Source organism: Rhinopithecus bieti, unplaced genomic scaffold (genome assembly GCF_001698545.2).
Source record: "Rhinopithecus bieti isolate Rb0 unplaced genomic scaffold, ASM169854v2 scaffold_13349, whole genome shotgun sequence".
In the NCBI taxonomy this organism is placed as follows: Eukaryota; Metazoa; Chordata; class Mammalia; order Primates; family Cercopithecidae; genus Rhinopithecus; species Rhinopithecus bieti.
The window spans coordinates 2761763-2784230 of NW_016807772.1; the positions used below are offsets into that span (position 1 = coordinate 2761763).

The 22468-nt window shown below is 38.4% G+C and overlaps 1 protein-coding gene across 1 annotated transcript in view; it reads left to right on the forward strand.

Moving 5' to 3' along the window:
* WDR19 (WD repeat domain 19) overlaps window positions 1-22468 on the forward strand; it is an 87325-nt gene that overhangs the window by 31028 nt on the left and 33829 nt on the right. The window contains exons 12-21 of the mRNA XM_017883743.1: window positions 1586-1735; window positions 4938-5085; window positions 5216-5418; window positions 8513-8674; window positions 8887-8997; window positions 11837-11946; window positions 13736-13772; window positions 20898-21038; window positions 21120-21202; window positions 22013-22096. Of these exons, the coding sequence (XP_017739232.1) occupies window positions 1586-1735; window positions 4938-5085; window positions 5216-5418; window positions 8513-8674; window positions 8887-8997; window positions 11837-11946; window positions 13736-13772; window positions 20898-21038; window positions 21120-21202; window positions 22013-22096 (1229 nt within the window). The remainder of the gene's footprint in view (window positions 1-1585; window positions 1736-4937; window positions 5086-5215; window positions 5419-8512; window positions 8675-8886; window positions 8998-11836; window positions 11947-13735; window positions 13773-20897; window positions 21039-21119; window positions 21203-22012; window positions 22097-22468) is intronic.

Below are 22468 nucleotides of genomic sequence, written 5' to 3' on the forward strand. Positions count from 1 at the left end.
CTCTCATATTTTTTTTTTTTTTTTTTTTTTTTTTTTTTTTTTTTTTTTTTTTTTTGGTAGAGACTGGATCTCACTATGTTGCTCAGGCTGGTCTTGAACTCCTAGCCTCAAATGATCCTCCTACCTTGGCCTCCCAAACTACGGGAATTACAGGCATGGGCCACAGGTGCCTGACCTAAATTATTTTTTTGAAAGAACATGTTTTAAACCATGCTTGTTGCCATATGAGAGACTTTTTAAAATTTAAGTTTGACCGAAACTAGTAAGTCTTTGAGATAATATACATCAGTAAGGTAGGTCTCATATATCAGGTAATTTGGTGATATGAAAAAATACACACAGGGAAATTTTCAGGAGGAAGATACCAAAGATTGAGAGGCTAGCAAGTCTATAGCAAACTGGAACTTAAACTAAGACTTCCTGATGGAAAATCTCTTTCCACTATGCCACAGTACTTTTGGAATAAGTGTAGTAGTCTGTTCATTAAGCAGCAACTATTCTAGTTTCATTCTTGAGTAATTCAGAAAATATCATGGTTTTTGGCAGCTTTATTGAAGTTTCATTGATATGCAAAAAAAATGCACTATTAAAGTGTACAATTTGGACGGGCACGGTGGCTCACGCCTGTAATCCCAGCACTTTGGGAGGCCAAGACAGGCTGATTGCCTGAGCTCAGGAGTTTGAGGCCAGCTTGGACGACATGGTAAAATCCCGTTGTACTAAAAATACAAAAATTAGCTGGGCTTAATGGCGCATGCCTGTAGTCCCAGCTACTCGGGAGGCTGAGGCAGGAGAATCATTGAGCCTGGGAAGTGGAGGTTGCAGTGAGCTGAGATCGCACCACTGCATACAGCCTAGGTGACAGAACAAGACTCTGTCTCCAAAAAAACAAATAAAATTAAAAAGTGTCCAATTTGATAGGTTTTGACATATGTATATACCCATGAAACACCATCACTTCAGTGACAATACTGAACATGGCCAGGTGCTGTGGCTCATGGCTGTAATCCCAACACTTTGGGAGGCCGAGGTGGGCAGATCACTTGAGGTCAGGAGTTCGAGGCCAGGATCACTTGAGGTCAGGAGTTCAAGACCAGCCTGACCAACATGGTGAAACCCCATCTCTATTAAAAATACAAAAATTAACTGGGCATGGTGGCGCAAGCCTGTAATCCCAGCTACTCGGGAGGCTGAGGCAGGAGAATCGCTTGAACCAGGGAGGCAGATCCGCCCATTAAAGAGTAGGCTGGGCCGGATGCGGTGGCTCCCACCTGTAATCCCAGCACTTTGGGAGGCTGAGGCAGGCGGATCACGAGGTCAGCAGATTGAGACCATCCTGGCTAACACGGTGAAACCCCTCTCAAAGTGTTGGGATTACAGGCGAGAGCCACTGCGCCCAACTTTTCCCATTTTATTTATTTTCTTGAGTCTGTACCTTTCACATATACTAAATATTATTCTTAGACGCTTCATCAAAAACATGACATTTTTCTCTTAAAATTAGGACGTATGTTTAATTTAAATGTTGAAAGTTAGTATTTCCTTGACTACCTTTTATATTTTCATGACTGAATTTTTTTTTTAGACTGGTGTCGTTCAGTATTTCTACATTGAAGACTGGCAGTTCGTTAATGATTATCGACATCCTGTCAGTGTGAAAAAGATTTTTCCCGACCCAAATGGGACCAGATTAGTTTTCATTGATGAAAAAAGTGATGGATTTGTTTACTGTCCAGTAAGTCTAGAACATTTTTAAATGTTTATTTTTTCAAATGCAATATAGGGGGGAAAAAGTGTGTTTAAAACGTATCTCATGTAAAATTTTCTATTAATTAGTGCCAAGTATTGTAGTTCTTCGCTATCATCTTCATATCATGTTTATGATAGATTTCTTATGACTATATCAAGACAACTTTTTCCATTATTCTGTAATTTTTCATAGTGGCCATCCCAGAAAGATTTTTAATGGGAAAAAATGTTATTATATCCTATACCACTTTCAACCTTATCGTATACTTACTGCACAATACAATAATTACAGTGTATCTTCCTGTACGTGACTTTTCTCTCCCGATAGGCAGTAAGCTTATCTGTCCTTTCTGCCCACCTCAGTTGATTTTCCTTTTTCCTTAAAGATCCTGAGCACAAGGAACAGGTATTTCTGTATTAGATGAATAAAAATGGATGAGCCCATTTTAAAATCAGCCACTCATATTTTAAACGTCCTTAACTTTTTTGAAAATAGATTTAGAAAAAAGGAGATGTGCCTTTACATTAGTTACTATAATTGGATTTTTCATTTACTTTTTATATCCTGTTAATAGTTTACTATGTTCTTGGTCAAATTCACATAAACTACAGCTGCTTGTGGACCCATCCTTAATACTGTTTCCAGGTCCCTAGGTCTCACTGTGGTGTCCCCTCAATGTAAACAGCCTGCTCCTCACTGCTACACTTTGCTTGATACAAAGACTTACTTCCTCCCCATGCCCACCCCTTCTTCCTTTCCTTTCCCTTCCCTTCCTCTTCCCTTTCCCTTCCCTTCCTTTCCTTCTCTTCTCTTTCTCTTTTCTTTTCTTTCTTTATTTGACAAATATAATGAATTTCCACGGATGTAGCTGGATTATCTATGCCAAATTCTTCATTTGCTAGTTCTTACTCAATGCACTCCTCCCCCAGTTGCAAAGCAAATAAGGAAGGATGAATGACATAAATGAAGATAAACCTCGAGTTCCCTCTACTTAATATGGAAATTCCACCTTGTATAGGTTTCCTTTCTATAACAGGGAACTAATTAGAGCTGCCTTGAATTTCCCCCGTGTGGGTTCACCACAGTTAGAAACTGTGGCTTAGACAGAATATACGAGAGTAGGGAGGGTAAATCAGGTGTCTGTCAGGAGTTAAAGTCAAAAATAGGGTGTGGCTGCTAGGAAAGGGTAAGGAGTAAGGTCAGCCTTAAACAAGGTGATTTCATTCATTTTTACTTTCTCCATTTACAGTTCTCTTTTTCTTGATAATTTCTGTTAACGAGCTCTCACTTTGATTGGATTTCCAGTTTTCCTGTCTGTCTAAGATGGAGACAGTTCTAGTACCTACTTTGTAGGGTTGTTAAATGAAAAGTTAATAGGATGATGCATGTAAGCTTTTAGTACAGTGTTAGCCACATAATAAGCACTCAACAAATGGTTACCTTTTTTAAAAAAAGTTCAACCACTAGTCCAGTGGCTCATCTATACAAAGTGAGCATCACTATAACATAGACTAACATGGGTTAGAAGCAGAGACTCAGGAGCCCGACTGCCTGGGTTCAAATACTGGCTCATCAACCTACTAGCTGTGTGACTTTGGGCAGATTTCCCTGTACTTCAGTTTCTTCATCTGTAAAATGGGAATAATAATAGTACCTGTCTTTTAGAGTATAAGGTTAGCATGAAATGAAGTAATTAGTACAATATCTTGTAAGTAGCACTGTCCAATGGAAATATAATGTGAACCACATATGTAATTATAAATTTTATATTAGCTACATTTTTTAAAAGATAAAAAACAAACAGGTGAAATTAATTTTAATATATTTAATTAAACCCTTGAGGAATTGCCATACTGTCTTCCACAATGGTTGAACGAATTTACATTCCCACTAACAGTGTAAAAGCATTCCTCTTTCTCCTCAGCCTTGCCAGCATCTATTGTTTCTTGACTTAATAATCGCCATTCTGACTGGTATTCAATGGTATCTCAATATTATCATTTCAATGTGTAATTGAATATAAAAAAAGTAATGAGATATTTTACAATCTTTTTTTCATGCGAACTCTCTGAGTGTGTAGTTTACACTTAAACATATCTCAATTCGGACTTGGCATATTTCAGTGCTTAATAGGTACATCTGGCTACATGTGGATGTTATAATAGCAACTACTATATTAAATAACACAGCTTTGTAGTATTACTTATTATTTGCAGGGATTTTATATTTCATTTTTATTTTGAGAGTAGGAGGAGGCAGATATTTTTCAGTTCCCTACTCAGGATATATATAAGTCTATCTGCCTGCGTTCACAGGACTTATATGGACTGATTTTTATAAATAGCTTATTTAGTATAATAGTACAGTCAGCCCACCCTATCTATGGGTTCCTCATCCACGGATTCAACCAACTGTGGATCAAAAATATTCAGAGGAAAAATGGATGGCTTTGTCTACGCTAAACCTGTGCAGAAAATTTTTCTTGTCTATATTCCCAATACAGTATGACAACAATTTACATGAGATTTATGTGGTATTAGGTATTATAAGTAATCTAGAGATGATTTAAAGTATAAGGGAGGGTGTACACAGGTTATACACATATTACACCATTTTATGGGTCAGGGATTTGGGCATCTGTGGGTTTCGCTCTCCGTAGGAGATCCTGGAACCAATCCCTCATGGATATTGAGAGGTGATTGTATATTTATATTTGTTGACATGCATTTTAGAGAAGTCTTTTGAAATAAAGCATCCCTAGTGTAATTTACTTCAATCATGTGAATTAATTTGTTTCTTAATACCCAGTATTATCAAATACTCAGTATTATGAAAAATTTCTAAACACAAGTACAAGTGTGTTTGTAGTTTAAATTTCTGTCATCTTGAGCAGCTTTAATTTTTTTTCCTTACGCTGAAGCTTTGTGTCTAGACTGGTGCAATCGCCTACAAATTTGCCAGATTTTAGATCAAACCTTGGATTTTCCAAATAACTATAGTTTTTTCAAGCCAGACCTAGGATAAGAATGGAAAAAGAAACTTTCTTTTCTGTTGTTGTTGGAGTGATGTTAGGTTGAATATGACTTAGTAAGCTAAGCCAGCTAAGGCTGCAAACAGGCTTCTACCACGGCAAATGATAATGATTTAAGTACAGACTTGGGGCAAATCTGTAAATCTTATTTTGTAGGTTAATGACACTACCTGTGAGATTCCAGATTTTTCACCAACCATTAAAGGTATTCTTTGGGAAAACTGGCCAATGGATAAAGGTGTATTTATTGCTTATGATGATGATAAGGTGTACACTTATGTCTTTCACAAGGACACTATACAAGGTACTAAACCCCTTTTGTGTATATTTGCTGACAAATGAATTTCCCCATTGCAGTAAAATTAAAACATGCCTTTCTGATTTTTGTGCTGAGTATTAGCTTTCAGCATTGAGATGTCTGTTTTATAATGTAGGAGCCAAGGTTATTTTGGCTGGTAGCACCAAAGTTCCTTTTGCTCATAAACCTTTGCTGCTATATAATGGAGAGTTGACCTGCCAAACACAGAGTGGAAAAGTAAACAACATCTACCTTAGCACCTATGGCTTTCTCAGCAACTTCAAAGATACGGGGCCTGACGAACTGAGACCAATGCTGGCACAGAATTTGATGCTAAAAGGTAGGCTTTCAAAGAGAGAAGTCAAAGAGACTTCTTTTGGAACTTCTCATTTGCTTTTGTGATTTTAAAGGTCAAATCCTATAATTATTTTATTTTATTGCTTTATTCTTTCTCCTTGCAAGAATATTTTTTATTTTTTGTAAATGTAAAAATATAAGTGCAGTTGTGCTACATGGATATAGTGCGTATGGTGAAGTCTGGGCTTTTAATGTACCCATCACCAGAATAGTGAACACTGTACCCAGTAGATAGTATTTTATCCCTCAACCCTGTCTCACCATCCCACCTTTTGGGGTTTCCAGTTTCTCTTATTCCACCTGTATGTCCATGTGTACCCATTGTTTATCTCCCACTTCTAAGTGAGAACGTGCAGTTTTTGACTTTGGGGCATTTCACTTAGGATAATGACCTCGAATTCCATCCATATTGCTGCAAAAGACATGATTTCATTTTTAATGGCTGAGTAGTATTCCATGGTGTGTATATCTATATATACACACCACGTTTTAAAATCCAGTCATCTGTTGATGGACACTTAGTTGATTCCATGACTTTGCTATTGTGAATAGTGCTGCAGCAAACATATGAGTGCAGGTGTCTTTTTGATAAAATGTCAAATCCTATTCAATAGATGGAGATAACAGTACTTCCCTTGTTCATTTCACAGGGGTATTGTGAGGCTCAGATAAGATAGTAAGCTGTTTTTATTATGAGTACTTTATTATAAGAAAAGCCTGTAAGAACAAAACGGTTTCTAAGCTTCCAAAGAGCCCAGTTATTGTGAAATCCTAATAAACCTAATTATGTCAACAATATCTTGATTTCATCATAATGAAGTTTGATTTTAGCTTTGCTTATAATTTCCTTTTCCTGTTTTTTTCTCTTATCTCCTAGAGCCACCGTGAATTTCCTTTGACGTTCTAATTCTTCTGAGCCTCTCTTAAATGTGCTATTTATTGGGGTCTCATGAGTTTCCTTCTCTTCTTACTCTAATTATTCTTCCTGAGTGAATCTCCTCTGCTTAACATGGCTCAGCATACCACCCATATGAAGTTGACTTTAAAATCTGTGTCTTTATCTTAAACCTGTACTTACAACTACCTTCCAGTCATATGTACTTGGAAGTCCAAGAGCTCTTCAAACTTGCCCTTTCTAAAACTGAACTCATCAATTTCCACAGACCCCTATTTTCCCTCACTCTAATCACACATGCACATGCCTTAACACACACATACACCAGCTCCTTTCCTCCTCCTGTGTTCCCTTGTCTTTACCCAGGCCCTCACTTGGAATAATGTGTAATGTAACTCTCCACTTCCTAACTGCTGTGTCTGCGGGTAGCCTTATAATGATCTCATCTGTTCTCCACACACTTTTGAAAATGTGATTTGATCCCCTCGTTTCCCTGCTCAAGATCCTTCAGCGACTTCCTATTGCTTTTACAAACAAATCCAAATTCCTGGGGGACCTCCATGACCTACTAGGCACTTCATGATTTAAGACCAGCTCAGCTGTTTCCACTCAACTCCCTCTCTGTTCCACTGGCTGCTGAAATTGCATATATTTCACGATTCTTCCTGGAACACCCTTTCCCTATCTCTGAATGTAGTAACCCCTCTTTCTTTACCCATCAGAAATTAGTGGAGCCATCTCCTGCTCCAGGAAGCCTTCCCCGACTTCCCCACCACCACAGGCAGTCCTGCTTGGGGTCTTTCTGATGTGTTGCCTCAGAGCCAGGATGCAGTATACACAGTGGTTAAGAGCGTGACACCACTTATCTCTGTGTGCCTTGGGCTGGTCTTTTAACATCTGTAAGCCTCACTTTCCTAATCTTTAAAGGAGAAATAATAATAATACTTAGTGGGTAGTGTTATTAGGGTAAGGGAATTTATGCAAAAGACTTAGCACCAAGAGTTACCTATTGTAAGTACTCAGTTACCTCTGTCAAACTGTGTTATAGTCATTTGTTTCCTTATCTGTCTCTTCCCCCTTCCCCAATTGTGACTGCCTTAAGGACAGCAACTGTGGTTGATTTTTGTGTCATGTTTCCAAGCACATAAGAGGAGCTCAGTAAATGTGTGTTGGATGGAAAAATGAATAGGTGAATAGATAAATGGATAAATGAAGAGATAGATGAATGTAATATATTCACTCATGTAGAGGTTCCACCAAAAGTTTAATTGGCATTTATGTTCGTGTTTTAAACCAGAGGTCTGAAAACCTTTTCTGTTATGGTCCAAATGGTAAATATTTCAAGCTTTAAGGGCCATACGGTCTCTATCACAGCTACTCAGGCTGGCTGTTGTAGCCGGAAAGTGGCCACAGACAATCCATTAAAGAGTGGGCTGGGCCGGGTGAGGTGGCACACACCTGTAATCCCAGCACTTTGGGAGGCCGAGGCGGGTGGATCACGAGGTCAGCAGATCGAGACCATCCTGCCTAACATGGTGAAACCCCATCTCTACTAAAAATACGAAAAATTAGCTGGCGTGGTGGTGCACGCCTGTAGTCCCAGCTACTCAGGAGGCTGAGGCAGGAGAATAATGAACCGGGGAGGCCAAGGTTGCAGTTAAGTGAGATTGCGCCACTGCACTCCACCCTGAGCAACAGAGCGAGACTCTGTCTTCAAAAAAAAAAAAGAGTGGGCTGATGAGTGACTGTTCCACTCAAGCTGTATTTTCAAAATAGCAGCTGACTAGATTTGGGCCCATGAGCCATAGTTTGCTGACCCCTGTTTTAAACTTCTAAATTTATAGGAATAGAATACTAATTTTATTAGACTTATGGAGAACAAAATAATATTCATCTATGTGTGAAATAAAAGAAATAAATGAATAGAATTAGTTTAGTTGTTAATTGAGTAGGCTGATACAGAGTAGATTCAGATTAATAAAAGAAATTCAGGGAAAAACATTTATCTGCACAAAAAAGGAAGAAAGCTTAAGTGTCTTTTCATTACTTGCAAACGACAATTACAGGTTAAGAAATGTTTTAGACAGTTTATCTGGGGCACACTATTAGATAACATGTAGTCTGAAAATTGCCTAACGTGGCAAGTGGAGCGTTCTGATTAAGCTTATGTACTTACATCCCAGGTTTTCTGATGCTTGGGAAATGTGCAGGATTCTGAATGATGAGGCTGCCTGGAATGAGTTGGCCAGAGCTTGTCTACATCACATGGAAGTAGAGTTTGCAATCCGTGTTTATCGGAGAATTGGAAATGTTGGCATGGTGATGTCCTTGGAACAAATAAAGGTAAACAGCATGTTATAGAATTATCAAGTAAGTTAAGATGTAAATGCTATTTTAAGTTAAATGCAGTCTAAACTTTTTCCGTTTAATCTTACTTAACTCTTAAACAAGTGAATCGATAGAATATTACCACTTCCTACTGATCAAAGTCCTTAAAAAAAAAAAAAAGTTAAACTCTTACATTTTTTTCTCATCAAAATTGCTTTTATTTGTAGGGACTAGAGGACTACAATCTTTTGGCAGGACACCTTGCCATGTTTACCAATGATTATAACCTGGCTCAGGACCTGTACCTTGCATCCAGCTGTCCTATTGCTGCCCTGGAGGTATGGCAGCAATTAAGAATGGAAATTGTGTAAGAGGTATCCAGTGGGGAAACGGGGAAAAAAAAAATGGGGCCTGGCGCAGTGGCTCACGCCTCTAATCCCAGCACTTTGGGAGGCCAAGGTGGGTGGATCACCTGAGGTCAGAAGTTTGAGACCAGCTGACCAATATGATGAAACCTCACCTCAACTAAAAATACAAAAATTAGCTGGACGTGGTGGCATGTGCCTGTAATCCCAGCTACTCAGGAGAGTGAGACAGGAGAACAGCTTGAACCTGGGAGGTAGAGGTTGCAGTGAGCCTGTAATCCCAGCTACTTGGAGGCTGGGGAAGGAGAATCGCTTGAACCTATGAGGCAGAGGTTGCAGTGAGCCAAGATTGCACCACGCACTCAAGCCGGGTGGGACAGAGGGGAGACTCCGTTCTCAAAAAAAAAAAAAAAAAAAAGGCCCGGGCGCAGGTGGCTCAGGCCTGTATCCCGCACTTTTGGCGAGGCCGAGAGGGTTGGAATCACGAGTCAGGAAGATCACCTTACTGGGTCTTACGAGTCGAAACCCCGGTTCTCTACTAAAAAATACAAAAACTAGGCCGCGAGATTGCGGGACGCCTTAGCAGGCTTATCGGAGGGCTGAGGCAGGAGGAATGGGCGTCTAAACCCCGGAAGGCGGGAGCTTGCCCCAGGGTGAGCCGAGATTGCCGCCACACTGCCACTCCAGCCTGGGGGGACAGAAGCGAATCCGTCCCTCAAAAAAGAAAAAAAAAAAAAAAAACAAAAAAAAAAAAAAACATTTAAGAACCATGCCAAAGGCGGATCACGCCCTGCTCTATATAATTAAATTTTCCAGCCACAAGACCACTATATCCTTCCCCCCCTTCCTAAAAAATTTCAAACATGTCAGTTTAAGGAAACCCCTGAGTACTTTATAATATTTTCATTAAAATCATAATTCAAAAATATGTTTATTCTGCATTTTGTGGAGGCATAAAATGCATGGTATTACAACATTACTAATTGAAATCTAAATGTGTCCAAAGAGAACAGATTGTGTAAATTACAAAAACATATACAAGGAAAAATATCATCATATATTGAGTGCTTATGTGGGCCAAGCACTTTTCTAAGCACTTGACATGTATTAACTCGTTAAACCCTCACAACAATCCTATGAGATAGGATTGGTTTTTTCTCTGTTTTCCAGATGGGAAAACCGAGGCACATTTATCCTTATTATGTGAAATTCTGTTGTGTATTAAGAGGTGAGCTAAGGACTAGTGTACCATCACTGGTTTCCCAGAGGTGAGCATTGCAGGAGAGGGCCTAGAGCAGGATGAAGGGCCTAGTTAGTTCAAGGGCAGGGAAGAAGGGAACCGTGGCCATATAGACTTGCAGTGAGGAGCGTAGACTTCACAGTTAGACATGTCTGGGTTCAAATTCCAGCTCTGTGTAAGCTTGGACATGTTATTTAACCTTTCTGAGCCCTAGATCCTATTTCTTTAAAGTAGGAAGAATAATATCTAGCTCACAGGATATTTGTAAAGATTTAAAAATGAGAACGAGATCTTTTAGCACAGTGCATGATCAATAGTAAAGACATATCATTAGCTTTTGTAATCATTAATATTATTTCACCTAAAACTGGCATTTCTACAACTATGTAAAAGAGGTTGTTTTGGAAGCATTTGTTATTAATTTTACAGCTTTCCTTTTACAAATCATTCTATAGCAAATTTTCATTTTAAATTTTAAGTGAACTAAATTAACTTTAAGAAAATGTGGGTAATTTTACAGTATTATTTAAGATAATTGGGACACCCTGAGAAGTTTTCAAAACTTGGATTAGTACTCACTGAAATGGGAATATGGCTGCGATGAGTGAGGGGAAAGATGTCATCTCAACTCTTCTGCATTTAACTGTGGGCACTTGTCATGTGCTGCTAGACTTGGAAAGAATTTGAGGTAATGGATTGATAATGGAGAAGGGTGATTACTCTTTAACCTCACTTTGAAAGCTGATGAGTTAACCAGGTGAAGAGTTCAGAGGCAGAGCCCTACTGCCCAGCTCTGTCATGTACCAGCTGTGTAACCTTATGTACAGAGGAGCCCCTCTTTGCCTCAGTTTCTGGATCTCTAACATTGATACAAGAAAGTATTAATACATTGCAAAAGGGTAGTCGTGAAAGATAAATAAGCTAATCCCCTAGAACAGTATCTGGCAGATAATAACACCTGAAAAATGTTAGCTATTATTGTTTGGAAAGTATGAATAAAGTGAGGAATGAACTTTAAAAGATTCCTTAATGATTAGTTTATATTTAGAATTATGTACCAGGCAGAGATAAAAGACCACAGGAACTCGGAAGAAAGATATATTTACATTTTAGTTACATTTGCTGTTACTCGTGTTGTGATATAGCTTCAGATTTTCTGAGAAAAACACACCAATTCCTATAGCAAAGTGTTCTCAACTTTTAAAATCACTACCTTCTAAAATAAAACTTAACTTTAATTGATTACATTAATTTAATTTGATTACTCCCTGCTGAGAAAAATTAAATACTAAGGACTAAGATTTTGTTAGATAAGATTGAGTTTTGGAGGGCCACAAACCATTGTAATAGCTAAGTTTTTTTGCCCCTCCAAGAATCAGTTTTTGCCTTCTTCAGGGCTCTGTCAACCCTATTGAGAACGCATGCTATAGTAATATATTATCATTGTAAAGATCAAGTTTCATTATTTAAACAAAAAGGTTTTGTAATTAGTTTTATTAAAACTAGCTCTTGGTGGTAACTTTGCAAAATAATTTTGCTCATTTAAAATTAAGGTCTTTCTCTTCTTAACAGATGAGAAGGGATTTACAGCATTGGGACAGTGCTCTACAACTGGCAAAGCATTTGGCCCCAGACCAGATTCCTTTTATATCAAAAGAATATGCTATTCAGCTTGAATTCGCGTAAGTCTTTGTTTTTATACATTTCAGTCAGTAGCCAATGACTGCAAATATCTTTAGTTTGAAACTTCCATTAATGATAAGTTAATAATTTTTTTAGAGAAAAAATACTATATTAATTATATATCTGAAAAATGTTTTTTCTAATGATGTCTTATCCGTGCATTATCCACTTTAAGTTTTCAGCATCAAAATCTAAGTCTCGATCTAAGCTGTTTCTGCATTTAGAATCTAAATGTTATTAATATTATTTTATTATTATTTTTAATAGAGACAGGATATCTCTGTGTTACCCAGGCTGGAGTGCTGTGGTGTGATCATAGTTCACTGCAGCCTCGAACTCCTGTGCTCAAGTGATCCTCCCATCTCAGCCTCCTGAGTAGCTGGGACTATAGGCATGCACCACAATGCCTGGCTAATTTTTAATTTTTTTTTAATTTTTAGAGAGACAGGGTCTCACCATCTTGACCAGGCTGGTCTCCTGAGCTCAAGTGATCCTCCCAACTCAGCCTCCCAAAGTGCTAGGATTATAAGCGTGAGCCACTGTGCCCAGCCTAAATATTATTTTTAATCGCATGTGGTCATCAACAACTATGCATAGCATCACACTGCTTTTCCTAACTTACGTCATGGTTCTGACCTCCTTTAACAGTTTAAGGATCTGCTCTGTAATTTCAAACCATAGTGAAAAACACCAAGGTTTGGTCTACATTTTCTATTTGCTTAGAATTATAGTTTTTTCTAACAAAAGTAGACAAATGGGACTTAAACTAAAAAGCTTCTGCGCAGCAAAAGAAACAATCAGCAGAGCAAACAGACAACCAACAGAATGGGAAAAAGTATTTGCAAACTGTGCATCCAACAAGCAGCGAATATCCAGAATCTGCAAGGAACTCAAACAACTCAACAAGAAGAAAACAAATAACCTCATTAAAAAGTGGACAAAGGACATAAATAGACATTTTTCAAAAGAAGACATATAAGCAACCAATAAAAATATGAAAAAATGGTCAATATCATTAATCATCAGAGAAATGCAAATTAAAACCACAATGAAATACCGTCTTACACCAGTCAGAATAGCTATTATTAAAAAATCTAAAAATAATAGATGTTGGTAAGGATGTGGAGAAAAGGGAATGCTTATATACTGTTCATAGGAATGTAAATTAGTAGAACCTTTATGGTAAACAGTATTGAGATTTCTCAAAGACCTAAAACTAGAACTACCATTCGACCCAGCAATCCCACTACTGAGTGTATACCTAAAGGGAAAGAAATCATTACATCTAAAAGATACCTGCACTCATATGTTTATTGCAACGCTATTCATAATAGCAAAGGTAAGGAATCAACCTAAGTGTCCATCAGTAGAGCACTGAAGAAAGGAAATGTGGTGTACACACACACACAGACACACACACACACCACAGAATACTACTCAGCCATAAAAAAAGAATGAATTTTGTCTTTTGCAGCAACATGGATGGAACTGGAGGCCAAAGGGATGTAACTCAGAAAATCAAATACTGCATGTTTTCCCTCATAAGTGGGAGCTCAACCATGGGTACACAAGGACATACAGAGAGGAATAATAGACACTGAAGACTCCAAAAAGTGGAAGGGTAGATGAGGGTTGAAAAATTACCCACTGGGTGCAGTTTTCCCTACTCAGGTATGGGTACACTAACAGTCCAGACTTCACCACTACCCAATATATGCACACAAAGACCTACACTTGTACTTCACAGATACATACATTTTTTTAACTGAATGATTTTTTTAATTATAGTTTTTTGAGTTTCATGTGTATGAAAATTAGACAATTGGTACTGCAATTCAAGCCAAAAACTCTTCCCAGGAGGATACTGAGGGCTTGAGTAATAGTCCTTCATGATGCATGAATAGGAGTCACAAATCCCTCTTGCCTTTGGAAATTCCATAATCTATTCTGAGAAATTTAGAATTTTCTAGTGCTCTTAATTGCTAGACCCTCTTAATTGTCAATAGTCTTAATTGACAGACTATACATTTTTATTGCAGTGTTGCATCGAAGTGTAATTTTAGAGGCATTTAGGATCCAGTTTTAAGTTAACTTTCAGCCATGGTTGGTGCTACCAATGTAAATATCTGCAGAGAAAATAAATGAATAATTCATTTGCAAATATAAGTTTGTACATGTATGTGTAATGACAACCAGACATTTTGACATTTATTATGATACATTCCAACATTAAAAAATATTAAAATATGGAAAAAGATTAGTCTTTAAACAAAGAAAATATAGTTATAACATTTGATTTTTTTCTAAAAACATTTCACATAGTTCTACTTTACTGTCATAGAGACTTTGGATTCATTGAGAATACTGACACATAAATTCATGTTGTAGGAGTTACTCTATCAAAAACTACTCTGTACCAGGCATGGTGGCTCATGTCTATAATCCTAGCTCTTTGAGAGGCCAAAGAAGGAAGACTGCTTGAGCTCAGGAGTATGAGACCAGCCTTGGCAACATAATGAGAACTTGTCTCTACAAAGAAAAAAAAAAAAAAAAAAAAAGCCAAGCCTGGGCTCACGTGACTGCAGTCCCAGCTGCTAGAGAAGCTAAGGTGGGAGGATCACTTGAGCCCAGAACGTTGAGGCTGCTGTGAGCTGTGATCACGCCACTATACACCAGCCTAGGCAGTGGAGCAAGACCCTGTTTCAAAATAAGAAAAATAAGTACTCTTTCATTTCTAAACATGGTATCGTCTTTCAAGTTTTCTATTCTACAGATTAAAAACATTTTAGAGATTTTATTTCTTCTTAATCAATCTGATGAAGTTTGCCACATTTCTGTTCCTTATAAATGCATATACCAAAAAGTGCACGTTGGAATCTTTGTACGTAACACAAGAGACAGGGCCCCAGTTCCCTGGCCCTCTACCTGCATCCTGAAGATGACTGAGTCTTAAAATATAAAACTTCTGTGCTAAGGAGAAAAGATGATGCACCATGTCCTGTCAGAGTACAGACACCCCAGTAAGTCTGTTGCACCATCCAGAACACTTGGATTTTTCACTTCCTTCGGGAAAATTTGAAGTGTTGTAACAAATTCTCAAACTTGGTCAGATGAACTGAAGTCAGTTGAAAGCCTGTGTGTTGTCATTTCTAACCCTTTCTGCTCACCACTTGACCCTGAAGCCACCGATTCTCAAAGCCTTCACTGATATTTGTATGCAGATCTTCGGACCCTAGTGTACACACACTCTAGCCCCCAACAGTCTGAAGGAATTTCCTTGTGATAATGGGACCTAACTTAGGTATAGTTCATTGTCATCAAATACCTGAATAGACACCAGCTACTGACTTTGACACCTAAGACCCTAGGCCTGTGTTCCATTTCAACCGTCTGTTTCATTATGCATCCAAGACCTTGATTAGGTCAAAGCAGGGCCAGTCTATCAGGTCTAGGTGAGATTTAACTTACTAAAGTCTGGGATTAAACTGATGAGCAGTTCCATATGAGAGCTTCAAAATAAAATAATAAATAATCCAGTGAGCTAAAATAACAAAAAATAAAGTGAGAGTTCCAAAGTATTAATTCAGCATGCCCAAGGAAAACCTCAGGCTCCTGTGGGAGGAACTGTCAACTCAATTGATTACATCAGCTGAGCTAGGGGTATCTCCTGAGGATGTCTCTTCCCGATTCTCAGGAAAAATCCCTAGCTTGGTTGATGTAATCAGGTCCGTATTAGAAATTTCCATTTAGGAACATTGCTGACTCTGGAGTCCTAGGCTGAACAAAAGAAAGTTCTCAACCGCCGAACAGCTCCTTTTCCAAAAATGTCCTTCTACATTAATAGATGAGGAAAGTGAATGAGGCTTAGAGAGGTTTAGTAACTTGTCTAAGCTGATAAAATAGTGATAAGGTAGATCTCAAATCATGCCATTTCAGAGCTGATTAATTTATTCTGGAGAAGATGGTTTCTTAGAGGAAGATAGATCCCAAAAAGTATCTTAGGCAAATCACTGATTCATTCTATCCCAAACAATGAAAATAAGTTGAAATAATAAAAGTCTTCTGTATATGCAGATCCATGTTAGCATCAGTCACAGGAAGGGATTATTATTATTATTATTATTATTATTATTATTATTATTTGAGATGGAGTCTTGCTCTGTCACCCAGGCTGGAGTACAGTGGTGCAATCTCAGCTCACTACAACTTCCGCCTCCTGCGTTCAAGCAATTCTCCTGCCTCAGCCTCGCAAGTACAGGCACATGCCACCACACGCGGCTAATTTTTGTATTTTTAGTAGAGACAGGGTTTCACCACGTTGGTCAGGCTGGCCTTGAACTCCTGACCTCATGATCCGTGTGCCTCGGCCTCCCAAAGTGCTGGGGTTACAGGCGTGAGCCACCGTGCCTGGCCCAGGAATATTATTTATATCATGTATATTAATACTTTTTCTTGGTATAAGAACCAGGGCCCTCAGCACTATAATCCCCAATGTATTCCTCCACTTCTACCCTTTAATAAATTGATGGCCTTCTAGATTCCCTCAATATATATTCTTGTAAATATTGGGCCTTTGGTTAAAAAAAAAAAAAAAAGTGTTCTATGGTCATGTGATTGTCATTTAGTGCCCCAAAGGAAATAATTAACCAAAAATAGCCAATAAAAGTAATGTAGCTTCTTATCAGAAAAAATAGCTAATACATGCTAGGCTTAATACTTAGGTGATGGGTTGATAGGTACAGCAAACCACCATGGCACATGTTTACCTATGTAACAAACCTGCACATCCTGCACATGTACCCTGGAATTTAAAAAGAAAATTAATGTAGCTCCTCAAAATGCCTAGCATACCACACAGTAAGTACCTTACAGTATAGCATAACCCAGCTTAATAATTACTTTTAAAGTAGTAAGATAATGACATACTGCACTTTGAAAGAATGCATCTGTAGTGTTCCACATCTTTTGTGAGCTTAAGCAACTCAATGACAAAGATTATCCTTTAAATCTTGTATTTGTAAATTGGTCTACTACTCCCCAGTGGTGGCTCATGCCTGTAATCCTAGCACTTTGGGAGGCCAAGGTGGTAGATCATTTGAGCCCAGGAGTTCAAGACCAGCCTTGGCAACATAGTGAGACTTTGTCCCTACAAATTTTTTTTTTTTTTTAATTTGCCAGGCATGGTGGCACATGCCTGTAGTCTCAACTACTCAGGAAGCTGAGGCTGGAAGATCACTTGAGCCAGTGAGGTGTCGGGGCTACAATGAGCTGTGTTTGTGCCACTGCACTCCAGCCTGGGCAACAGTAAGACCCTGTCTCTAAAAAAAAGAAAAAAAAAAAAAAAGGAAAAGTATATAAAAAAAAAAGAAGGAAAAGTAATGAAATAAAATTCTAAAATTCTAAAATAAATATTAAAATTCACTCTTTTTTTTCAGGCGTGATTATGTAATGCTTTGGCTCATTATGAGAAAGGAATAACAGGGTGATAATAAGGTAATCTTGGATAAAGAAAAGATATGCCTAATAATCTTTGGGTTCATTTTCAGTTTCGTTTTTAAAAATCATGGTCTTATTTGTATTGTATTTCCTATCTAGCAGGTGAGCCTTTTCTTTGGTTTACTAACAACCTTGCAAGGAAATAGTTAAATCATTTTAAAACACTTCAAGCTCTTAAAATCTGATGAAGACAATATTTTACCAGTCTGATAAGTTTTACATTCTTAATATAAGTAAAGTTGGAAATAAGATTTTATCCTTCTTACCTACAGGCTATGATTTTCATAAGATTTTCCTTTTGCTCTTTTTAAAAGTTTCAGTAGGCTGGGCACAGTGGCTCGCACCTGTAATCCCAGCACTTCGGGAGGCCAAGGCGGGCAGATCACAAGGTCAGGAGTTCAAGACCAGCCTGGCCAATATGGGGAAACCCCGTCTACTAAAAAAAAATACAAAACTTAGCCAGGCGTGGTGGCACACGCGTGTAGTCCCAGCTACTCGGGAGGCTGAGGCAGAAGAATCGCTTGAACCCGGAAAGTGGAGGTTGCAGTGAGCCAAGATCGTGCCACTGCACTACAGCCTGGGTGACAGAGTGAGACTCCATCTCAAAGAAAAAAAAAAAAAGTTTCAGTAACCATTTTGAAAGTGAATTCCCAATCCATAAAACTTTATTCTGCTGTTTCTGTCTCATACTGTATCTTTTAAGATGACCCTGGAAAGCATGACCCACTATGCTACCTCTTTTTCCCATCCCAGAATTCTAGCTTAAAAGCTAAGATTTATAATAATAATTACTGTTTTAAGTTAGGTGATGTCTTGTGAAGGTTGAAAATCTTTTGACTTTCCGTTTTATATATAGCATTTTTATTACAAAAGTAATGCAACCTCATGATAGCTAATTTGAAAAATTACCAAACTATGTTAACATGAAAAGTGAGTCCAGGCCAGTCTGGCCAATGTGGCAAAACCCCATCTCTACTAAAAATACAAAAATTAGCAGCCATGGTGATGGGCACCTGTAATCCCAGCTACTCGAGAGGCTGAGGCAGAGAGAATCGCTTGAACCCAGGAGGCGGAGGTTGCAGTGAGCCAAGATCGTGCCATTGCACCCCAACCTGGACAACACAGTGAGACTTTGTCTCAAAAAAAAAAAAAAAAAAAGTGGGTCCAGGGCCAGGCACAGTGGCTCATGCTGGTAATCCCAGCACTTTGGGAGGCCGAGGCCAGTGGATCACTTTAGATCAGGAGACCAGCCTGGCCAACATGGTTAAACCTTGTGTCTACTAAAAATACAAAATTAGTCAGGTGTGGTGGCACGCACCTGTAATCCCAACTACTCAGGTAACTGAGGCAGGAGAATCTCTTGAATCGGGAAGCAGAGGTTGCAGTGAGCTGAGATCGCACCATTGCACTCCAGCCTGGGCAACGAGAGGGAAACTCCGTCTCAAAAAAAAAAGTAGAAAAGAAAAGTGAGTCTAAGTAATGCTTGACACCAGGAGTTCAAGACCAGCCTGGACAACAAAACAAGACCCCCATATCTACAAATTCATTTGTTTATTTTTCTTTTGGAGACAGTCTTTCACTGGGTCACCCAGGCTGGAGTGCAGTGGTGTGATCCTGGTTAACTGCAACCTTTACCTCCTGGGTTCAAGCGATTCTCGTACCTCAGCCTCCCGAATAGCTGGGATTACAGGCATGTGCCACCATGATTGACTAATTTTTGTATTTTTGGTAGAGACAGAGTTTTGCCATGTTAGCCAGGCTGGTCTTGAACTCCTGGCCTCAAGTGATCTGCCCACCTCAGCCTCCCAAAGTGCTGGGACAACAGGCTTGAGCCACCGCGCCCGGCCCATCTCTACAAATTTAAAAATAAAAAATTAGCTGGGTATGGTAGCATTGCATCACTGCACTCCAGCCTAGGCAGTAGAATGAGACCCAGTCTCTTTAAAAAAACAACAACTTTTTTAAATTAAAAAATTAAAATTAAAAAATTAAATTCATTTTTTAAAATCACTACAATGAATATTCTACTAGTACATGTATCTTTAGCTACCTATGATAGTATTTCTGAAGAATATTTTCCTATAAGTTAGATTTCTAGGTTACAAAGTGTACTTTTCATTTTTGACATGGCTAAATTGCTGTTCAAAAGAAATTGTAATAATTCACACACACTCCATGTATGATAGTGCCCCCTTCATTCTCAGCAAAACTGAATGTTATCAGTTGTTTTATCTCTACCAATTCTATAAGCAAATAAAGATATTTTATTTTATGTATATTTGATTATTGGTGAAGTTGAGCATGTTTTTATTTATTGGCCAATTGTATTTTGTTTCCACTTGTATTTTTTAATGAATTGTCTGATCATGTCCTTTGCTCATTTATTTCTTAGGTTTTTGACATTTTCTTTGTCTGGCTACATCAATTTTAGTTCATTCTTTATCTGCACCATCAAATACAGTAACCACTAGCCACATGTGTCTACTTAAATTATTTAAAGTTAAATAAAATTTAAAATTCAATTCCTCTGTTACACTAGCCGTATTTCAAATGCCCAGTAGCTACCATATTGGATGGGGCAGATATAGAACATTTCTGTCATCACAGAAAATTTTACTAGACATGCTGATTTAGATAAAATATAATCTGACATTACATCTTACTAGTAGAGATTAGTTATTTGGTGAGTTCTTTAGCTGTCTTTGGTATCTTTAATGAATTTAACAATTACTAAAGAAATGAAGTTTTTATGTTTAATCATGCCTCATAGAGAAATCTGCAATTTGATAAATGGTTTTCTTCTTAATTTTATTCATAGCATTTATGCTATATAGCTAGTATATTGCTTCTTATATAAAATTTTATACCAAAAAGACATATGAAGGTGGCCGGGCACGATGGCTCATGCCTGTAATACCAGCATTTTGGAAGGCCAAGGCAGGCAGATCACGAGGTCAGGAGATCGAGACCATCCTGGCTAACATGGTGAAAACCTGTCTCTACTAAAAATACAAAAAATTAGCCGGGCGTGGTCATGGGCACCTGTAGTCCCAGCTACTTGGGAGGCTGAGGCAGGAGAATGGCTTGAACCCAGGAGGCAGAGCTTGCAGTGAGCAGAGATCACGCCACTGCACTCCAGCCTGGGCAACAGAGCGAGACCCCATCTCAAAAAAAAAGAAAAAGAAAAGAAGGTCAAGACATATGAGAGATTGTAAAAATTTGGTCTTAAGCATGAAGTTGATCTAGGCTTTCACAGAACAAAATATAATTTTGTAATAGCTGGTTTTTTAAAAAAAAAGACCCAAGTGTTATTTTAAAATCATGAGACTTCCCTGAAAAGATAAAAGTAAACCATAACCTTTGGAATCATTTTAGAGTTAAATTCATTGTTCTTTCTTAAACACATGGTGTTAAGTTAGAATCTGATTTGTTAGTATTTGCCTTGTGATTGCAGGAACATGATGAAGCTTGTCTGGCTGGAGTGGCTCAGATGTCCATAAGAATGGGAGACATACGTCGAGGGGTTAACCAAGCACTCAAGCATCCCAGCAGGGTCCTTAAAAGAGACTGTGGAGCCATATTGGAGAATATGAAGGTCCTCTTTTGTCTGCATCAATATTCATATGGTCTTTTATACATAATAACTTAGTATTTTAATAATCCTGTCTTATTTTAGCAATTTTCAGAAGCAGCCCAACTGTATGAAAAAGGTCTCTACTATGACAAAGCAGCATCTGTTTACATCCGCTCTAAGAATTGGTAAGAGCTGCCTGCGGTTTGTTTCTGAACAGGATTGGAAATGAATGTGCCTCTGGGGTCTCCCCACTTAAGTGCCTCCTTGCCATGCTTTCTCCCTGTCCATTCTGTTCCCCTATCTAGACCTTCCCTTCATCTCTTTTGTTCTCCTTAGATAAGTTCATGTTAATAGTTCTTTTTCCAAAGAATAGCACATTCTCCTGGTTTGGTGTGGAGAAATCCTTAATCAGATAAATTAGTAGGAAAAAACAAAAACCCCCCTTGTCCTAACAGAGTTAATGGACTAACCATTTTCCTACCCTTGGGGGTGGGAGTGGAGTGGGTGTTAGGAGAAACAGCAATTAAATCAGCTTTTACCCATAGGAGCCAAGATTTTCTTTTCTTTTTTTTTTTTTTTTTTTTTGAGACAGAGTCTCGCTCCGTTGCTCAGGCTGGAGCATAGTGGCACGATCTCAGCTCACTGCAACCTCCACCTCCTGGGTTCTCGCAATTCTCTGCCTCAGCCTCCTGAGTAGCTGGGATCACAGACATGCCGCCACTATGCCTGGCTAATTTTGGTACTTTTTTTTCTAGTAGAGACAGGATTTCACCATGTTGTCCAGGCTGGTCTTGAACCCCTAAACTCAGCTGATCTGCCCGCCTCACCCTTCCCAAGTGCTGGGATTACAGGCCACTGCACCCCACCAGGAACCAAGATTTTTGAAAGATAGTAATAACTGTTTTTTGCATCCTAAAACCTAACATTTGGTTATAGCAGGCTACTTTTAGAGTGAACATGGTACTCATATTGTTCTCCTGGACCTACTTTTCCAGGGCAAAAGTTGGTGATCTTCTGCCCCACGTTTCTTCTCCTAAGATCCATTTGCAGTATGCCAAAGCCAAGGAAGCAGATGGAAGGTTTGTACCTTTCTCAAATTTATACCAATTTAAAGTAATATAAGCTTTACAAATTAACCATTGATATTTGCAACCCTGTAAGAAAGGCAAAGTAGAGAAAGACAGAAAACACCTTTATTTAATCCTTTGTTGACCTGAAGTGCCAGACTATTAAAATCCTCCTGTACCTCATATATCTCAGTGTTTCCTTTATATACTCAAATATAGACTAGTATCTCTTTTTATTTGAGGGTTTTATAGTGGAAGTTGAAATTTTGATATAATATGGCATGAAAATAAAGTGATTGTTATTTTATTAAGGAGGATTACTATTTTATAAATCACAGATGCAGGGGGAAAGAAAAGTGAAGAAACATACAGCTGCTTGCTGAA